At 44.5% G+C, this 17,291-nt stretch overlaps 1 protein-coding gene across 1 annotated transcript; it reads left to right on the forward strand.

Annotated features, from left to right (window-relative positions):
* The first annotated feature begins 1,062 nt into the window (after nucleotides 1-1,062).
* Nucleotides 1,063-17,003, forward strand: USP11 (ubiquitin specific peptidase 11). Its single transcript, XM_010597724.2, is given in 22 exon segments — nucleotides 1,063-1,160; nucleotides 1,162-1,347; nucleotides 8,481-8,590; nucleotides 8,744-8,874; nucleotides 9,212-9,329; nucleotides 9,736-9,881; nucleotides 10,017-10,078; nucleotides 10,201-10,300; nucleotides 10,706-10,879; nucleotides 10,983-11,141; nucleotides 11,529-11,753; nucleotides 11,885-11,968; nucleotides 12,077-12,171; nucleotides 12,907-13,113; nucleotides 13,801-13,853; nucleotides 14,060-14,308; nucleotides 14,401-14,471; nucleotides 14,709-14,821; nucleotides 15,784-15,933; nucleotides 16,023-16,138; nucleotides 16,305-16,393; nucleotides 16,478-17,003. Coding segments are annotated over 22 exon segments (2,859 nt in total). The 5' UTR covers nucleotides 1,063-1,077; the 3' UTR covers nucleotides 16,616-17,003.
* The last annotated feature ends 288 nt before the right edge of the window (nucleotides 17,004-17,291 follow it).

Consider the following 17,291-nt stretch of genomic DNA (forward strand, 5'->3'; position numbering starts at 1 on the left):
CAAGGTTGAAAAACCCTAGCCTAGTGCAGTGGTTCTCAAACTTGGTTTCAGAAGCCCTTAATATTCTTGAAAATTGAGTACCTCCAAAGAGCTTTTGCTTATGTCTGAAAAATTCCACCGTACATACATGAGAGCGTGAGAGTGAAAACATTGTGAAAAGTTTAGGCTTCGTGAACCCTGAGAGGGTCTCCTGGACCGATAAAGGTCTGGGACCATAGTTTAAGAATTCTTGGCCTGGTGTTTAAGATTATGGCTCTGGAGCCAGAATTCATTGAGTTCGAACCACAGCTCAGCCACTTACTAGCTGGGGTAGTTAACGTTTTCTGGTCCTCGGTTTCCCCCACGATTGCCCATGGGTGACAACGATAGTGCCTGCTGCCTAAGGCTGCTATTTAAGTGCAATAAAGTACTTAAAGGAGCCCTGGTAGTGCAGTGGTTAAGAGCTCAACTGCTAACCGAAAGGTCGGCAGCTGGAATCCACCAGGTGCTCTTTGAAAACCTTTTGGGGGCAGTTCTACTCTGTCCTATAGGGTCACTATGAGTCAGAATTTAAAGTACTTAAGCAAGGCCAAGTACTTGCTTGACTCCAGCAAATACGGAGGGCCGGGGACTGACTTCCTCAATACACATCTGTCAAATGAATAACTAGTTCAGGACGGGAAACAGCGGCCTGCAGGCCTGAGTGGCTCCCTGGAGGTGGTGACCTGTTTTATATTGGGTTTTGATGTATGAGGAGGATAGTGTAATGAAGGAATAGCATTCTGGCCAGAGAACAAAGGCGTCATTCTCAGGTTTGGGGGCCGTGGTCCTCAGCAAAGCATAGGACCAAGAAAACCCTGAGCCTTTAGATGCCTCTGAGCACTACACAAACAGGTCGCTGCCCACTTCGCCAACCTCTGCTTCCGACTTCCTCGCAACTTTTTGCCCTGACTCAACACAGGGTCTGCCCCAGAAGACATTTTTGTCTTTCTTGGTCTTCGAGGTTTTTACCACGCCTATTGGTCGCAGAGATCACCGCCTCCAACTCGATCCCCGCCCAGCCCCTCCACGTGTACAAGTATGGGGCCTATTTCTAAAATGGCCGTAACCCCGGGTCGGTTTGGGGGGCTCTGCTTCCGTTTCCGGGACGAGAATCCGGAAGTGGCTTCTGAGGGGCCTCTTCTTCAGCGGCGGTGGCTGTGTGAGGAGGGGAACAGCGATGGCGGCGTCTGCAGCGGATGCGGTGGCCTCAGCAGCTGAGGACAGAGAGCCACAGCGCAAGGCGATGCCGGGCCTGGAGAGCCAGTGGCGCCAAATCGAGAATAGCGAGAGTGGGCGAGAGCGCCCACTGCAGGCCGGCGAGAGCTGGTGAGGCGGGACTGTGAGGGAGCCTCAGCTGAGGGGATGGTGGGGGCGTTGGCGACGGCGGAGGACGTGGCGGCCGACGTCCGCGGGAGAACTGCTGTGGGGGCGGGGGACAGCAGGCAAGAGGAGCGGGAAGGTGCCTGTGGGTGGATCCCATCGTCTGAGAAAGGGGCGGGACTTGTCTGCTGGAACTTGGCACCTGAAAACAAGATGGAGTTTGTTGTGGCCAGGCGAGGGGGCGGGGCCCGAGGGGTAACGCCAGTGGAGGGGGGCTGGGCCTGCGTGGTGGAACTTGGAACCTGGGAATGAGGCGATGTGACGCTGAGGGGCGTAGTCTGCGTGGCCACGTAAAGTAGCATCTGGGAGCAAGGAGGGGCCTGCGATTGCACCGCGGTGCCTGAGAATGAGGCGAGGCTTTTGACATAAGGTACCAAAACCCACTGCCGTCCAGTCGATTCCGACTCATAGCGACCCTATAGAGGAGCGGAATCCAAGGGGAACGGTTATGGGCTGAGGAAAGGGGGTCGCGCTTGCGTGGTAGAGGAACAGGGCGCCTGGGAAGGAGGCAAGGCTTGTGACGTAAGGCCAAGGGGCGTGCTCTGAGAGAACGACTGTGGAAGGGGAGGTGGTGCCTATGAGATAGAAAATGGCGCTTGCGAGGGAGGGAAGTTTGTGACGCGGAGAGGTTTGTGACTGTCGCCGAGGCTCTCTTTCCAGGACGGGCGAAGATGCAGGTGATTGTCGAGGGAAAGGGCCTTTAATGTTAGTTATTTTTTGTTTCAGTACTATTTTGTTTTTGTAATTAGGAAAAATTAGTTATTTTAAAAACTCAGTATGTGTGGATAAAGAGGTATGTTTTAACATATTTATTTGCTAACCGGTGCTTCTTGAAATTTACTGCTTCAGGGTTTATTTTATTTCTCGCTGAGTTGCATCTTTTTTTTTAATGGTAAAATATGTAAGACGTGAGATTATATAAAAGCTTTACGTGGCCCAAATTGACAGACCTTTCTTAAAAAAAAAAAAAAACCCTCAAAACGGCCTCTAATCTTCAAAAATGTCAAGGTCGTGAAAGACAAAGGCTGAAGGACTGCTCCAGATTAAAGGCGATTTAATGAGTCATGAAAGCTAAATGCAACGTGTGATCCTGGATTGGATCCTGGAGCAGGAAAAAAAAATTATGTAAAAATTAGATTTTTCTCTTTTACTGTAGGAGAGATCAATAGGAAAAGTGATGAAATTTGACTAAAGTCTGTAGATTACTAGTATTGTATCAGTGTTAAAATTCCTTGATTTTCGTAATTGTATTGTGGTTATGAAAGAGAATATTCTTGTTTTTAGGAAATACACCCCGAAATGTATTTAGGGGTAAAGAGCCATGTCATGTAAGCAGCTTACTCTCAAATGGTTGAAAAAATGACGCGTGTATAAATGCATATAGAGACAATGATAAAGCACATAGGTAAAATATTAATTTGGGGAGTCTGAATAAAAAGCATATGGGAATTATTTGTACTATTTTTGCAACCTGTCTGAATCTTATTTTAAGATAAAAATTTTTAGTTAAAACTATTTAAAGGCTAAAAAATTACGTACACTTTAAAGAATAATAAGACTTGTGTTTTCGCCACCAAGCACCTCCCGTGCCCACCTCATAGGAAACTATTACGCTGAATTTTGAATTAATACCCACCCAGTGCCGTCGAGTCGATTACCTCATAGCGACCCTGTAGGATTAATAGCCCCTTGTTTTTTTTTAACGTTCATCACCACTCTGTGCATCCCTAGAGTCGCGATGGCGCTGGGTTTTTACTGGGTTGTGCATCCCTGAAGAGTATTTAAGCTTTCACTTTATATATGTAAAATATATGTATGAAGTCATAGTATGTATGGAATCATATTGTATGTATACTGTGTGTCCTTTTCATCACATCGTGTCAGGTGGTACATTATATCCGTATGACGTCAGTGGTGATGTTAAGCTTAATCACGTCGTTAAAGTCATGTCTGCGAGCTTTCTCCACTGTAAATATTTTCCCCTTTCCATGTAATTTTTTTTTAAAACATAAGTTATATCATGTCTGTCCATTCCTCAAAACGTTTTAACAGCTTCCCATCTCATGCAGTGTAAACGCTAAAATTCTTAAAGCGACTTGTAAGGCTTTATGAGGTTGGTTCCCTGCTTCCACTCTGATTTCTTCTCAGATCTCTCCCTCACTCTCTCTATTCCGGCCATATTGGACTCAGCTTTTCTTCAAACACCTCAAGCATGCTCTCACCGTAGGGACTTTGTGACTGAGACTTTCTCACTTTACAGGGTTTTTTAGTAATTAAAAAAAAATTAAACAGTGAAATGTATATCCCTGTTACTGGAGAGATAAGTTAAGGTTCACCAAGTTGAGAATATGAAACCAAGCAGTTTTTTTTTTTTCCTACCATTACATTGAAAACCCTGGTGGCGTAGTGATTAAGAGCTGCGGCTGCTAACCGAAAGATTGGCAGTTCAAATCCACCAGGTGCTCCTTGGAAACTCTGTGGGGCAGTTCTGCTCCGTCCTGTAGGGTCTCTATGAGTTAGAATCAACTCAATTACACTATAGCTTTCCAGCAAGAAAAAGCCTCAATCCACCCTGAGAATAAATAATAACAAAAATGTTTTTATAGTCCATTTGGAGGTGTTCAAAGGGACCTTGAAGCTTTGCCCCCATCCTACCTTTACAGCCTTGTCATGTTTGTGTCATTGGTAGATAGGACATACAACAGAACCATCCTGAGCAATACTTTTTAAAATGATCCCACCAGTATGAGGGTTCATTTTGGGGGAAAATGTTTTGAAACTAGATAGAGGCGGTAGTTGCACAGCATTGTGAATGTATTAATTGCCACTGAATTGTTTAATTTAAAATGGTTGGTTTTATGTGAATTTCACTTTAATAAAAAAAAATTACCCCACTAATGTTTAGTTCAGTAGTGAGGGCAATTATATCTGCTATCGTGGGTAATGTAAAGCTTTTTTACTAAACTCCACTTTTTAAATTTTTCTCTCTTTATGTAACAGCAGAGCCTCTCAAGGTTCTTTTAATTTGCCGTCCATTTTGTAGGGATTGCCGCAGTGGTCAGGAGATCTGTGCTTACAAAGCTTTTTGAAGCCATGGACTAATTTCAGATATACTATTAAATGTATATAATTTAGCAGATAATATTAGATATTAATGCCGCAGTTAGTCCATGACTTCAAAAAGCTTTCTCAGTCTTTTGTTGGAAACCGTGGTGACGTAGTGGTTAAGAGCTACAGCTGCTAGCCAAAAGGTCAGCAGTTCAAATCTACCAGGCACTCCTTGGAAACCTATGGGTCAGTTCTACCCTGTCCTATAGGGGTCACTATGAGTCAGAATTGACTCAGTGGCAATGGGTTTGTGTTTTTTTTTTTTAATCTTTTGTCAGCTGGCAGATTTAGGGCAATTAATTTGGCCATATGAACTGATCTAATTCCTGGGGAGAGCTTAAATTTTATGAATAAATTCAAAACTGTGATAGTACAGCTTCTTTGGCAGTTTTTAGCCTTTCTTTTTGTGTATGAACCATCTACAAACAGTTATATCAGACATAGCCAGAGGTTAGGTCTAGAAGGTCTGTGTGCAGAGTGTGGATAGTTTCCTAACAAAGGAAGGAGGGTGGCTGAGTTTAGAGTGTTACAGCAATGGATAGTGACATGTGAAGGGAAAGCAACAATATTTCATGATAGATTAACCATTAGCCGAAAAATGCTGAGGGTTAGACACAGTGGGTATGCCTTGGCTACTGCGTCTAATGAAAGACTGAAATAAGCAATAGGCCTCTGACAGTACCCGTGTAATTGAGTCAATACTCATAGTGCTTGTTCAGACCTTTCATGAAAAAAAAGGGGGGGAGTTTGTGAATCTAGAGTCCTGGGATGATCATCTTTTGGTAGACAGTTACAGCATCAGTCTTTGTTGCTTAAACATGAGTATACTTTTTAACTTGAAAAGGCTGCAGTTATTGAAAGATATTTATGTTAGTGTATTTCGTTATATGCAATTGCTGTAGGAATTAATATTAAATTTGGTAAATGAAAACGCTTTTGTAAAATTTTTAAAAAAATTTGAAGAACTTTAGCTAAACCTAATTATTTCTATTGTTCTTCCTTTTATAGGGTAAATGAGCAAATACCCAGTTATCTCTCAAAGATAGTTTAGACATAAAAGAGCATTTAACAGTGTTTCTCTTCTGAATTTGGGGCCTGAATTTGGAAAAGACAAAGTGTGAGAATAGTTGTTAGAGGAGACATAAGCTAAAAGTAAAAATAAGAAATATTTATAGTCAATATTAATAAAAACAGCAATAAACAACAAACGTTATTAGAAGCTTAACCTTTTTTTTTTTTTTGAGCAAAGAATCTCTTGAAAAATGAGTTAAGATATCTTTAAAAATGCGTCAATAGTATGTCAGAAACACTAAGAGTTAATAATTTGATGGCACAAAAGGAACTTCTACTAGTCTGGGCATAAATGAACGCAGTCATTTTACAGAAAAAGACCCAAATTCTAGTTTTCCTTCTTTGGTACATTATTTGTGTCTAACAATTTACAGTAAAGGGATTATTAGTATGCTTTTATATTTATTTAGGTTTTTATAGGGACATAATTAATAAATTTAGTACAACGGTGTATGTTAAATAACATTCACCAGAGAAGAAAATCTAATCTCTTAACTTACATATTTTTGTTTTTCAAGTATAATTAACTATTTATGTAACTAAAACAACCAATTTTCTTTTCCCCAGATGCAAGAGAAAACTAGGGGACAGAAGATAAAGTATTATTTAGTAATTTTTTTAATGAGCACTTGTGTCATTTTAACAAATTTGAGGAAGCACAAATAAATGACTTTAATAAGATCAGTTGTGTTTTTATATACTAGCAAAAAAAAGAGATTTAAATTTAAAACATACCATTTATAATACAAAAAAAACCAAACTTGTTGAGTCTGTTCCGACTCATAGCAGCCCTATAGGACAGGTAGAACTGCCCCACATAGTTTCCAAGGCTGTAAATCATGGAAGCAGACTGCCACATCTTTCTGCCGTGGAGTGGCTGGTGGGTGTCATATACCTAGGAGTAGAGATAACAACGTGGGTGCTTTTATTTCAGATAGTGACAACTTTGTCGTGACTGTCATTTGGACTGGCAGAGAGTGTGAGACATTCCAGTTTCAGAGATACCAAAAAAGATTTTTTTTATGTGTCTTTTAATTGATGAAACACGGTAGTAATACTTTGTGGATATTTGTGTAAAATTTCAGACATCCATGAAGCCTTTAGAAATTCAGGTTCTAGCCAAATCTGGAAGTTTTAATTATCTCTATAGACAGTGACTTTAATGTTAATTTTCTTTAAAATCTGCTTTAAAAAAAAATTGAGCAGTGGCTCCCTTTGTGTCGAAGTACCATTAACCATAAATTAATTTTAATGAATAGATTAGCTTCATAACTTAACTATGGAGGAAATTAAAACAATGACGGGGGAATAAAGGTATGTGTGTGGCAGAGAGTAGGGCCAGGGATAGGGTCTTTGGGATGAGTGATGGGAGGGGTATGTGGAATGAGCTATCAGGAGTGAGGAGTGTGTGTTATCCTGACATGAGTGATGGTGACTTGTGTTTCCTTGGCTTGAGTAATGTGGCAGGGTCTGTGGGAGTCAGTGTTGAGGGGAAAAAATCCCCAAAACACAGAAAAATGTTGCCTATTCAGGTGATTTGTGTCTATTTGAAAATTTTTATGTCCTTTCATTCCCCCACCTCTCTGATCCTTTTATGAACAAGGGAAAGTTGATATTCTAAAGAATCACATTCATTAGGTCAAAAATGCTAGAAAACCAATATTTTTTCATTAGTTTTGTTATTTTTTAGAAAGTGTTTATCTTAGAATGTTAAATATTTGGGACAGCCTTATAATAACTTTTTTTTTTTTTTTTTGGTATTTTAGTATTTCTAATGGATTTTTTTAATGATATTTTATAAAGGTGGATTTCAAGATATTCCTAAATGTTTAGCCTTGTATTACATATAAAAGTTCGTTTTTTAAAAGAGAACAAGTCACAGTAAACTCAGAAGATTTATTATAAATGAAAATAAATCCTAAATACAAAAATCATGAAAAATGGTAGCATGCAGTTTTTCTTCTGAAGGAAAATCTTAAGATTCTGTAGCATTTTAAATTCTTTTGAATTTCGGAGCAGATTTTACAGAGTTTATCAGATCCATTTCTTACCTGAAGAATTTTATCTCCGTTTATGTTCTTTAAAGACATTGTATACTTAACGAATGATTAAAACCTTATAATATTAGCTGGAGATGACAGGTATTTTGAACCTAATTTAACTGTGTTACCTGACAGACATATAAGTGAATTATCTTCATTCTATGATAAATCTCTTGTTTTTATAGCACTGTAGACGGGGGTTTTTTTTTGTTTGTTTGTTTTTGCCATTACTGAGCACATTTTCCATTTTTAATCAAATCTCTTTTAGTATCTTAAGAAGCTGGGTAATCTAATATCAAATCTGAGCTTCTTGACTGAATAATTTTGCTTCTAATTTATTTTCATCTTGAATTATAACGTGTTGATACTTTTAGTGTACTCTAACAGTTGTACAACGACTCATAGCAGCCCTATAGGACAGGTAGAACTGCCCCACATAGTTTCCAAGGCTGTAAATCATTATGGAAGCAGACTGCCACATCTTTCTGCCGTGGAGTGGCTGGTGGGTGTCCTATACCTAGGAGTAGAGATAACAACGTGGGTGCTTTTATTTCAGATAGTGACAACTTTGTCATGACTGTCATTTGCACTGGCAGAGAGTGTGAGACATTCCAGTTTCAGAGATACCAAAAAAGATTTTTTTATGTGTCTTTTAATTGATGAAACACGGTAGTAATACTTTGTGGATATTTGTGTAAAATTTCAGACATCCATGAAGCCTTTAGAAATTCAGGTTCTAGCCAAATCTGGAAGTTTTAATTATCTCTATAGACAGTGACTTTAATGTTAATTTTCTTTAGTTGTACAATTAAGCCCCACATAACCATGTAACACTCTTGTTACATGTTTGGGCCCCAGGTTCCTTGTGGAGCAGCACTGGTATAAACAGTGGGAAGTGTACGTGCAGGGAGGGGACCAGGACTCCAGCACCTTCCCCGGCTGTATCAACAATGCCAAGCTCTTCGAAGGTACCAGGCCTTTGCCTCCCCACATCAATGTAGTCCTGGAGTTCTTATCCCCTCTGTCCCTACAAATGATCACAAGCCCATCCTCTGGGGAGTCACTGGTAGGGTGCCCAGACTTACTTGCCAGTTTCCTTCTCTGATTCTTCCTACCCCAAGACCAGGTAAACTGGAACCTCAAGAAGGGACTGGTGGAAGGTGAGGACTATGTGCTGCTCCCAGCAGCTGCTTGGCATTACCTGGTCAGCTGGTATGGTCTGAAGCATGGCCAGCCACCTATTGAACGCAAGGTATGGGGAGAGTGCTGGAGACAGTAGATTCTGTAGAAGGTAGGAGAGGATGAGAAAGGTCTTGTTAGACCCAGGATAGGTCCAGATCCATGTGTACATGTATCTCTGTAAATGCTGCACAGATGCACCCATGCCTGCACCCCTCTCTCCTCACAGATCATTATACATGTGTATGTGTGTCCACTGTATGTGTTCACCTGTGCTCTTAAAAAAAATCCTTATATAGTGTGTATGTCTACACATAAGCTCTCGTACCCCGAAAGGTAATTTGTTGTGCCTGTGTCTGTGTGTGTATGCTGTGAAGGTATACCTATGTATGCACCCCTCACCTTTATAGGTTGTGGAGCTGCCCAGCATCCAAAAGGTTGAGGTTTATCCAGTAGAGCTGCAGCTTTTCCAGCACAGTGATATGAGCATACCTCATACTGCCCAATTCAGCCACACAGATTCTATTGGTGAGTCTAAGAGTCACAGAATAAATTGGCGTTCCCAATCACAGGTCACAGCTTGGTGCGCTGAGACTGTGTGGGTTAGGCTGTGGCAGACTGAGAAGGCATTGGACAGACTTTGGAGAACCAAGAAAGGCCTTTGGAGGTTCACAATTGGGCAGAAGCACTGAGGATGTCCCCTCGAGTTCCGAAAGTATTTGACCTGCATTTCAGTGGCTTAGATGGTGTCCTGGGGAACACAGGTCCTGCAGGTATATTAGTCATCTGGAGATTGATAGAAGACACAAACTTCTGATTTAGGTATTGACAAGTATGCAAGGTGAATGACAGTAAGTCAGGGGTCTGATGCTGAGATGAGTCACTCATCCTGGGTCTCAGGAAGATCTTGAATGTGTTCCATCACTCTCCACAGACCTGGTATTGGGCACAGCTCGGGAGCGGTTTCTGGTGAACCCCCAGGAAGAGACTCGGCTGTGGATTCAGCTCTCAGACGGCTCTTTTGAGCGATTGTGCAACACACACGTTACAGTACTTGACGCCCGCCTCAAGACTGGGCAGGTAAGGATGGGGCGGGCTTTTCTGGACTGGCAGATAGACTCACCTGGCACTGCTTGAGTTGTGAGAGGTGAGGTCTAGGTGCCCATAAGGCCCTCTGTTAATGTCTTTCCTTCTCTTTTTTTTCCTCCAACCCAGGTGATCGTCATGGAGACCCGAAAGAAAGATGGCACTTGGCCCAGCGCAAAGCAGTATGTCGTGTGAGTCTTGGGGTGTCTGGTCCAGAATGGGGCCCCACAACAGGCAGAAGACTGAGCCCATGAACACGTTTCACCTGCATGTAGTTGGCCCTCAGCTGATAGAATTTCTCATCCAACCCTAGGAAGAGTGTGTCCAAGGAAGATGAGGACTTCCAGGGCCAGCCAGGCGTCTGTGGTCTCACCAATCTGGGCAACACATGTTTCATGAACTCGGCCCTGCAGGTTGGCCCATTTGGGCTGTGTCTGGCAGCCAGAATGGGCTTCAAGAGCTGGGGATTGGGGACAAAATTAGGGGGCCAGGGGGGCCTTCAGGGTAGGGGGTTGGATTGGGAGCTAGGGCCCCACAATTCTGAATCTATATGCCCCTATTCATCCTGAAGCATCGATTTTTCTTCCTGAAATATCAATACTATCTCGCTGTGTTCACCCCCTGCTTTCCCTTTTTTTTTCCCTTTGCCACCACACTCTTCCTTCTCCTGAATATTGATATCTTTGCTCCCCAATCCCTTTGTCCCTTCTTTCTTCCTCCTTTTCTGCTACCTCCTTGCTTCCTTTTCTCTGTCCCCACTTGGGCCACCTTCTCTCTCCTCTTATCTGCCTCATTCACCTGATACCTGCCTTCTGCAGTGCCTCAGCAATGTGCCACAGCTCACTGAGTACTTCCTCAACAATCGCTACCTGGAGGAGCTCAACTTCTGCAACCCACTGGGCATGAAGGGTGAGATTGCAGAGGCCTATGCAGACCTGGTGAAGCAGGCATGGTCTGGCCACCACTGCTCCATTGTGCCCCATGTGTTCAAGGTACAAGGCCAGCTGTGCACCGCTCCCCCCGTACACACACACACACATTTCTCTTGGCTCTCCTAACTCCCTCTCTCTCTGATGGCCTTGCCCCTTCTCCCAGACCAAGGTCGGCCACTTTGCATCCCAGTTTCTGGGCTACCAGCAGCATGACTCACAGGAGTTGCTGTCGTTCCTCCTGGATGGGCTCCATGAGGACCTCAATCGGGTCAAGAAGAAGGAGTACGTGGAGCTTTGTGATGCCGCTGGGCGGCCTGATCAGGTAGGCAGCTCCCGAAAGCCCCTTGAGTTCTCTCCAGAGCACCCATCCTTAAAGCCCCCATTAAAGCCACTAGGACCTCTGTGTCAGGGATTCTCTGACTTCCCGGGAATATCCAACACCCCCGCCATTTTATGTTAAGTTTCTCCACCCTGAACTTATCTTCAGCTCTAGTCCCAACCTTAGCTCCAGCACCACTTCTGCTCCCTTACCCAACCCAGAGTTAAACTTAACCCAGTCTCTTGCCTCAGATAAATCCCATCCCTCACAGTGAGCATTGTCCCGGCATCCCAAGCTGTAACTCTACTTCTTGACTTTTAGCCCCCTATTCCATGTGCATGTGCCTCAAACCCCAGGCAAGCCCCCTCCTGACCATGACACTGTTGACAGGAGGTGGCTCAGGAGGCCTGGCAGAACCACAAACGGCGGAACAATTCTGTGATCGTGGACACTTTCCATGGCCTCTTCAAGTCCACACTGGTGTGCCCTGATTGTGGCAATGTATCTGTGACCTTCGACCCCTTCTGCTATCTCAGCATACCGCTGCCTGTCAGCCCCAAGAGGGTCATGGAGGTCTTCTATGTCTCCATGGATCCCCGACGCAAGCCAGAGCAGGTATGGGAGGAATAGGGACATAATGAAGGACATATAGAGTTTGTTTCACTACTCTGCCATCCCTCAAAGTTTCCTGCGTTAACTCAACACACACCCCTTCTGATCTTTTGTGGGTACTGTTTCTCCAACAGCACCGGCTCATTGTTCCTAAGAAAGGCAAAATCTCGGATCTGTGTGTGGCTCTGTCCAGACACACAGGTGTCCAGCCAGACAGGGTGAGGATTTGCAGATGGAGGGATGGGGGACTCGGGCAGGGAGGCAGACAGAAGGGCATAGGGGGACCTTGCAGACTGATCAGTCCCCTCTCCACGTCCCATTCCCAGATGATGGTGGCTGATGTCTTCAGTCACCGCTTCTATAAGATCTACCAGCTAGAGGACTCTCTGAACAGCATCTTGGACCGAGATGATATCTTCATGTGAGTGAGGGGACTGAGGATATGGTGGTTCCTCAGGGACTTTTTCCTTTTCCTTTTGTATAGCCTTAATCACTTTATCTTTCCACTACTCGGCTTTATTTGCCAGGCACCTGTCTTACAGAAGTACCTCAGCCGTGTGCCTTAGCAGGGCAGGAGGCTTGGGGCTGTCATTGAGGTGGGGGTGGTGACAGATTCTTATACAGTGTCCTCAGATGTTTTCTTCCTCGTTATGTGAGGGAAACTACTGTTTTCTTCTTTATTTCGTTAATTACATGTTGATCTGAGCTGCTTACTCATATTGCAGCTCTTAAAAGCAAAAAAAGTGTGTATAAGTGAAATGGCAAACACTAAGATGCTTTCTTGAACATAAGAGCGTTCAGAAAAAATATAAATCTTTGGGTATGCGCTTTGTAAGTAGAACAGTTCTTTGTAAACCAAGCAGTTTTTTCAAAAATGAAAATTATTAGGAAAAAACTTCAAATTCCTTTGTCACTGAAAATCTTTGTTAATCCCCTTAGTGTGTTGATAATGCAAAGGTGTTTTTAAGTAACATCACGTAAAATACTGTGTAAACCATTTAACGCTTTTTAAAGCATAAAACATTCAGTGACATTTCAGACTCTTTAAAAATACTTTCAGGCTGTGAGGAATGAGTGGATGGAGCAACAGGGCAAGGGCAGGGGTTCCTTCTTGAAATGGCCTGATAAGGCTTGACCTGATGTCTCCTCCCTACAGATATGAGGTGTCAGCTAGGGCTGGGACCGGTGAGGGCGTAAGAGAGGACGTTGTGCTTCCTATCTACCTGCGGGAGCGCTCCCCGGCCCGGGACTTCAACAACTCCTACTATGGCCTGATGCTTTTTGGGCACCCCCTCCTGCTGTCAGTGCCCCGTGACCGACTCACCTGGGATGCCTTGTATCACATCCTGCTGTACCGGCTCTCGTGAGTATGCCCTTCCCAAGGGAGAGCGGGATGTGGAATCTGAACTCAGACCTGGGTGTCTGGCTGCTTACTTCATACCTTCCCTTCAGCATCCAAAAGACAGCTCAAACTTAACATGGCCGTAGAGGAACTTGTAGGTTCTTTTCTTCTAAACCGCTGACTTCACCACTGCCTCTCTTAGGTGCTAGAGTTTACTTCACAGAGGTGAACAATGGACAAAATACAGACAACTTTATCTTGTGCTTCTCTTCTCTTTGGAGAGGCTTGGTTATTTGTGTTTTTACTGATAGATTTTCATTGTAGTTAAAATCCAGATTCCTTACTGTGGCAAATCAATACATTTTCTGGCTTAATATGTCTCTTCTTTCTTTCTCTACTTAGAAGTCCACTTAGAGGCCTTCCCTGATCAAAATTTTCAGCTGTTGTATCTGTTTACCGGTGGCTCATCATACTTAAAATCCAAACTTGTTATTGTAGCACACAAAACCCTATATTATCAGGCCACTGCTGACGTCCTCAGTTCTTCATGTGCTTATATGTCGTCTTCTCAGTCCTTCTAGGTTCATAGTTAACAACTGTTTATGTGTGGGTTTGTCAGTAGCGTCCCACCATAATTAAAATCCCAGGCCCTGTGCATCCTGGCTCTTGTGCCCCCTAAACTGAGAATCTTCTATTTTTTGTTGGCAGACGCTACGTGGCCAGGCCAAGCTCAGATGATGAGGATGACGGGGATGAGAAAGGTGAGGAAGAGGAGGGAGGATCCACAAGGATGAGGGGCCTGTAGAAGCAACCCCGTGACTTAAGTGAGGGTGAGGGGCTGAGGGTCAGGAGTCGGGGGATCTGGGGTAGGTCTGACAGGCACAGAGTCCATCTGGATGTTCATTGATTGCAGCTTTGCCCCATGGGATTCAGACAGTCCCATCTCTGACATCTTCTCTTGTCCTAGGAGACACGGAGAATAAGGGAAACGTTGCCAAGTCTGGGCAAACAGCTGAGGGGGGCAGCCTTCAAGACCCTGGGCCGGAGCAGGCTGGGCCCAGCTCTGGAGTCGTGGGCAGGAACCGGGCCCCTGCAGACAACTCCCCTGGCCCTTCTAACTGGCCCCAGAGGTCCCGGCGCAAGCAGCTGTTCACCCTGCAGACAGTGAATTCCAACGGGACCAGTGACCGCATGACCTTCAATGAAGATGGCCATGGTGTCTCCTTCAGCTGTGAGCCAGGGTTGGGGAGGTGGGTGGAGGGTTTTCTTGGCAACAGGTCTTACTGACCACCTACCCCTTGCCCCCAGCCCAGCCGTACATTGCCATCGACTGGGAGCCAGAGATGAAGAAGCGTTACTATGATGAAGCGGAGGCTGAGGTAAAAGAGATCCCAGGGATGGGGGAGCACTTTCAACTTGTACCTCCTCAGCTCTTCACACATCCCCTACCCCAACTCCTCCAACCATGAACAGAGCCAGGAGACCTAAGAACTCCCAGGGCTTCAGGTTCCTAGCTTCAAAGTCCATGTTCTTAACCACTCAGCATGTGTCTTCCACCTTCACTCCCTATTTATCTACCCATCCTCATACCTAGCTGTCCATTCACCCAACCCTAGGGCTACGTGAAGCACGAATGTGTTAACTATGTGCTGAAGAAAGCTCCAGTGCGGCTGCAGGAGTGTATTGAGCTCTTCACCACTGTTGAAACTCTGGAGAAGGAAAACCCCTGGTAAGGGGCCAGAATGGGGCCGTGGGGGTTTAGGTGGGTGCACTTATGTGGCCAGGTCCCTGTTACCTCTCTCAGTACGTTTCCTTTGACTCTCGCTCAAACCTCTGCTGCCACACTAGCCACCAACACCTTGAGTACATTCTCACCACAGGGCTTTTGCTTGGGCTGTTCCTTCTGTCAAGAATGCTCTTTCCCCAGTTGTCCACAGGACTCTACTCCTTTACTTTTCTTGGGTTTCTGATCAAATGTCACCTTATCAGAGAGACCTTCTCGTAACTGCACTATCAAAAGACATACCCTCCATCCACCCATCACCTCTTTGCACTTCTTCATGCTCTTGTTCTTAGCCAAGCATTTCTTTTTAGCTCAGTAATACCACTTGATGTCATGTCATATATCCCCTTTTGCAGCATGTCTTCATTGGAGAGTAAACCCCTTGAGGGTGAAGACTCCTAAGTTGACTGTGTGTCTAGTCTCATTGTTTATAATAGTGTTCAGTGTGCAGTAGACACTCAATAGGTATTTGCAGGGTAAACAAAACAGAGAGAACCGAAAAGATAAAAGCCAGTCTCAAAAATAAGACTAGCATCTCCATGGACCAGAAATGGAACAGAAATATAAAATAGTACCAAAAAATTAAGCAGTAGGCAATCAATAAATAAATGGTGAGTGAATGAATGAATAAAATATGAAGAGAAAACTAGGGGGATAGAGGCAGGCTCTTAAATAAAACTAGCATTTCCATGGACCAGAAATCATGCTAAAATACAAAATAGTACAAAAGCACAATTAAAAGACAATAAATGATGAATGAATGAAACAGTTTTAACATGTGAAGAGCAAACCAGAGTGCAGGCAGGCTCAAAGTATGACCAGCATCTCTGTGAACCAGAAATGTAGCACAAAGGCCAAAAGTGAGTGTTCAGAAAATGTCTACTGACTGACTCAGGCTCTGTCTGTAGGTACTGCCCCAACTGTAAGCAGCACCAGCTGGCCACCAAGAAGCTGGACCTATGGATGCTTCCTGAGATCCTGATTATCCACCTGAAGCGCTTTTCTTACACCAAGTTCTCGCGCGAGAAGATTGACATCCTTGTGGAGTTCCCTATCCGGTCTGGGGTTTGGGGGTGGGGAGGATGGTTGAGGGGAAGGTAGGATGTGGCCAAGGGGGCATCGGTATTAACACTCTCTCCACCCTCAGAGACTTGGACCTCTCCGAGTATGTCATCAAACCGCAGAGTGAGTCGGATCCGGAGGTGTACAAATACGATCTCATTGCAGTTTCAAACCATTATGGAGGGCTGCGCGACGGACACTGTATGTGGGCAGGGAGTTCCCTGGGGGGTGTAAGGATGTCCCCAGTGGGTGACTTAGGTATGTTTGTTAGAGGTGAGGTTATCAGGGCGGGAGGAGTATGAGTGAATTAGGATGCCTCTTAGGGGCATCAAGGTAAGTGTGGATCCACAGCTGTCCCCTCCCACAGACACGACATTTGCCTGCAACAAGGACAGTGGCCAGTGGCACTACTTTGATGACAGCAGCGTCTCTCCAGTGACTGAGGATGAGGTTGAGGTGAGATTTCCACGTTCTCTTTTTCCATTCTTGTCTTCTCCTGACTCTTCCCAATCCACACTGACTCCTGTCTTCTCTCTGCAGTCCAAGGCAGCCTATGTCCTCTTCTACCAACGCCAGGATGTGGCACGACGCCTGCGATCCCAGCCTGACTTATCTGGCCCCTCAGAACCCCCTGCCTGTGGTTCCCCACCCAGCTCTGAGTCCATGGATGTAAACTGAGGGGGCCCTGCATCCTGTCACACAGAGGGAAACCATCTTTACCACCCTCCTCCCTGTGTCTACCACCCATTCTCTTCTCCGTGTTAGGTGCCCCTGCCAGGTATTCCAGGCTCAGTTGTGGCCGCTGTTGTCATGTGCCGCTATATTGCTCTCCCTGAAGGGAAGGTGAGGTCCTATCTCTTCCCCCAAGCAGTGCTCCCTGCTTGTGTTTCCCCCTTAGAGCAACAACCCTCCCCCCCTCCTTTTTTTTTAATTTATGGTTGTCCTTTTTCCTCTTTCCACAACCTGGGGTCTTCTAGTGGGGTGGGGGTGCATCTGAACAGTGTATTTTCTTATTGATAGGCTATACCCTCTGCTGTATATATATAAAGCTCCAGTCTGTTCCTCACTTGGCAGTGTGGTTTTTTTTTTTCATGCATTTACTAAGAACCAACTGTATGCCTAACTATATTCTATGTACTTAATTAATGCCACCTGTGTGATGGGTGCTGCTCTGAGTGCTTATTGAGTACCAACTATGTGCCAGGGGCTTCTCTAAGTCCTTTTAAAGCACCATTTGTGTGCTAGATGCTATTCTAAGCATCAGTTATGTGCCAGATTTTTCCAGAGCATTTTACAAATATTGACTCATAATTCTCACAACAATTTCATGAGGGAGTTATCACCTATTTCAAAT

This window comes from Loxodonta africana, chromosome X (genome assembly GCF_030014295.1).
Source record: "Loxodonta africana isolate mLoxAfr1 chromosome X, mLoxAfr1.hap2, whole genome shotgun sequence".
Classification (NCBI taxonomy): domain Eukaryota; kingdom Metazoa; phylum Chordata; class Mammalia; order Proboscidea; family Elephantidae; genus Loxodonta; species Loxodonta africana.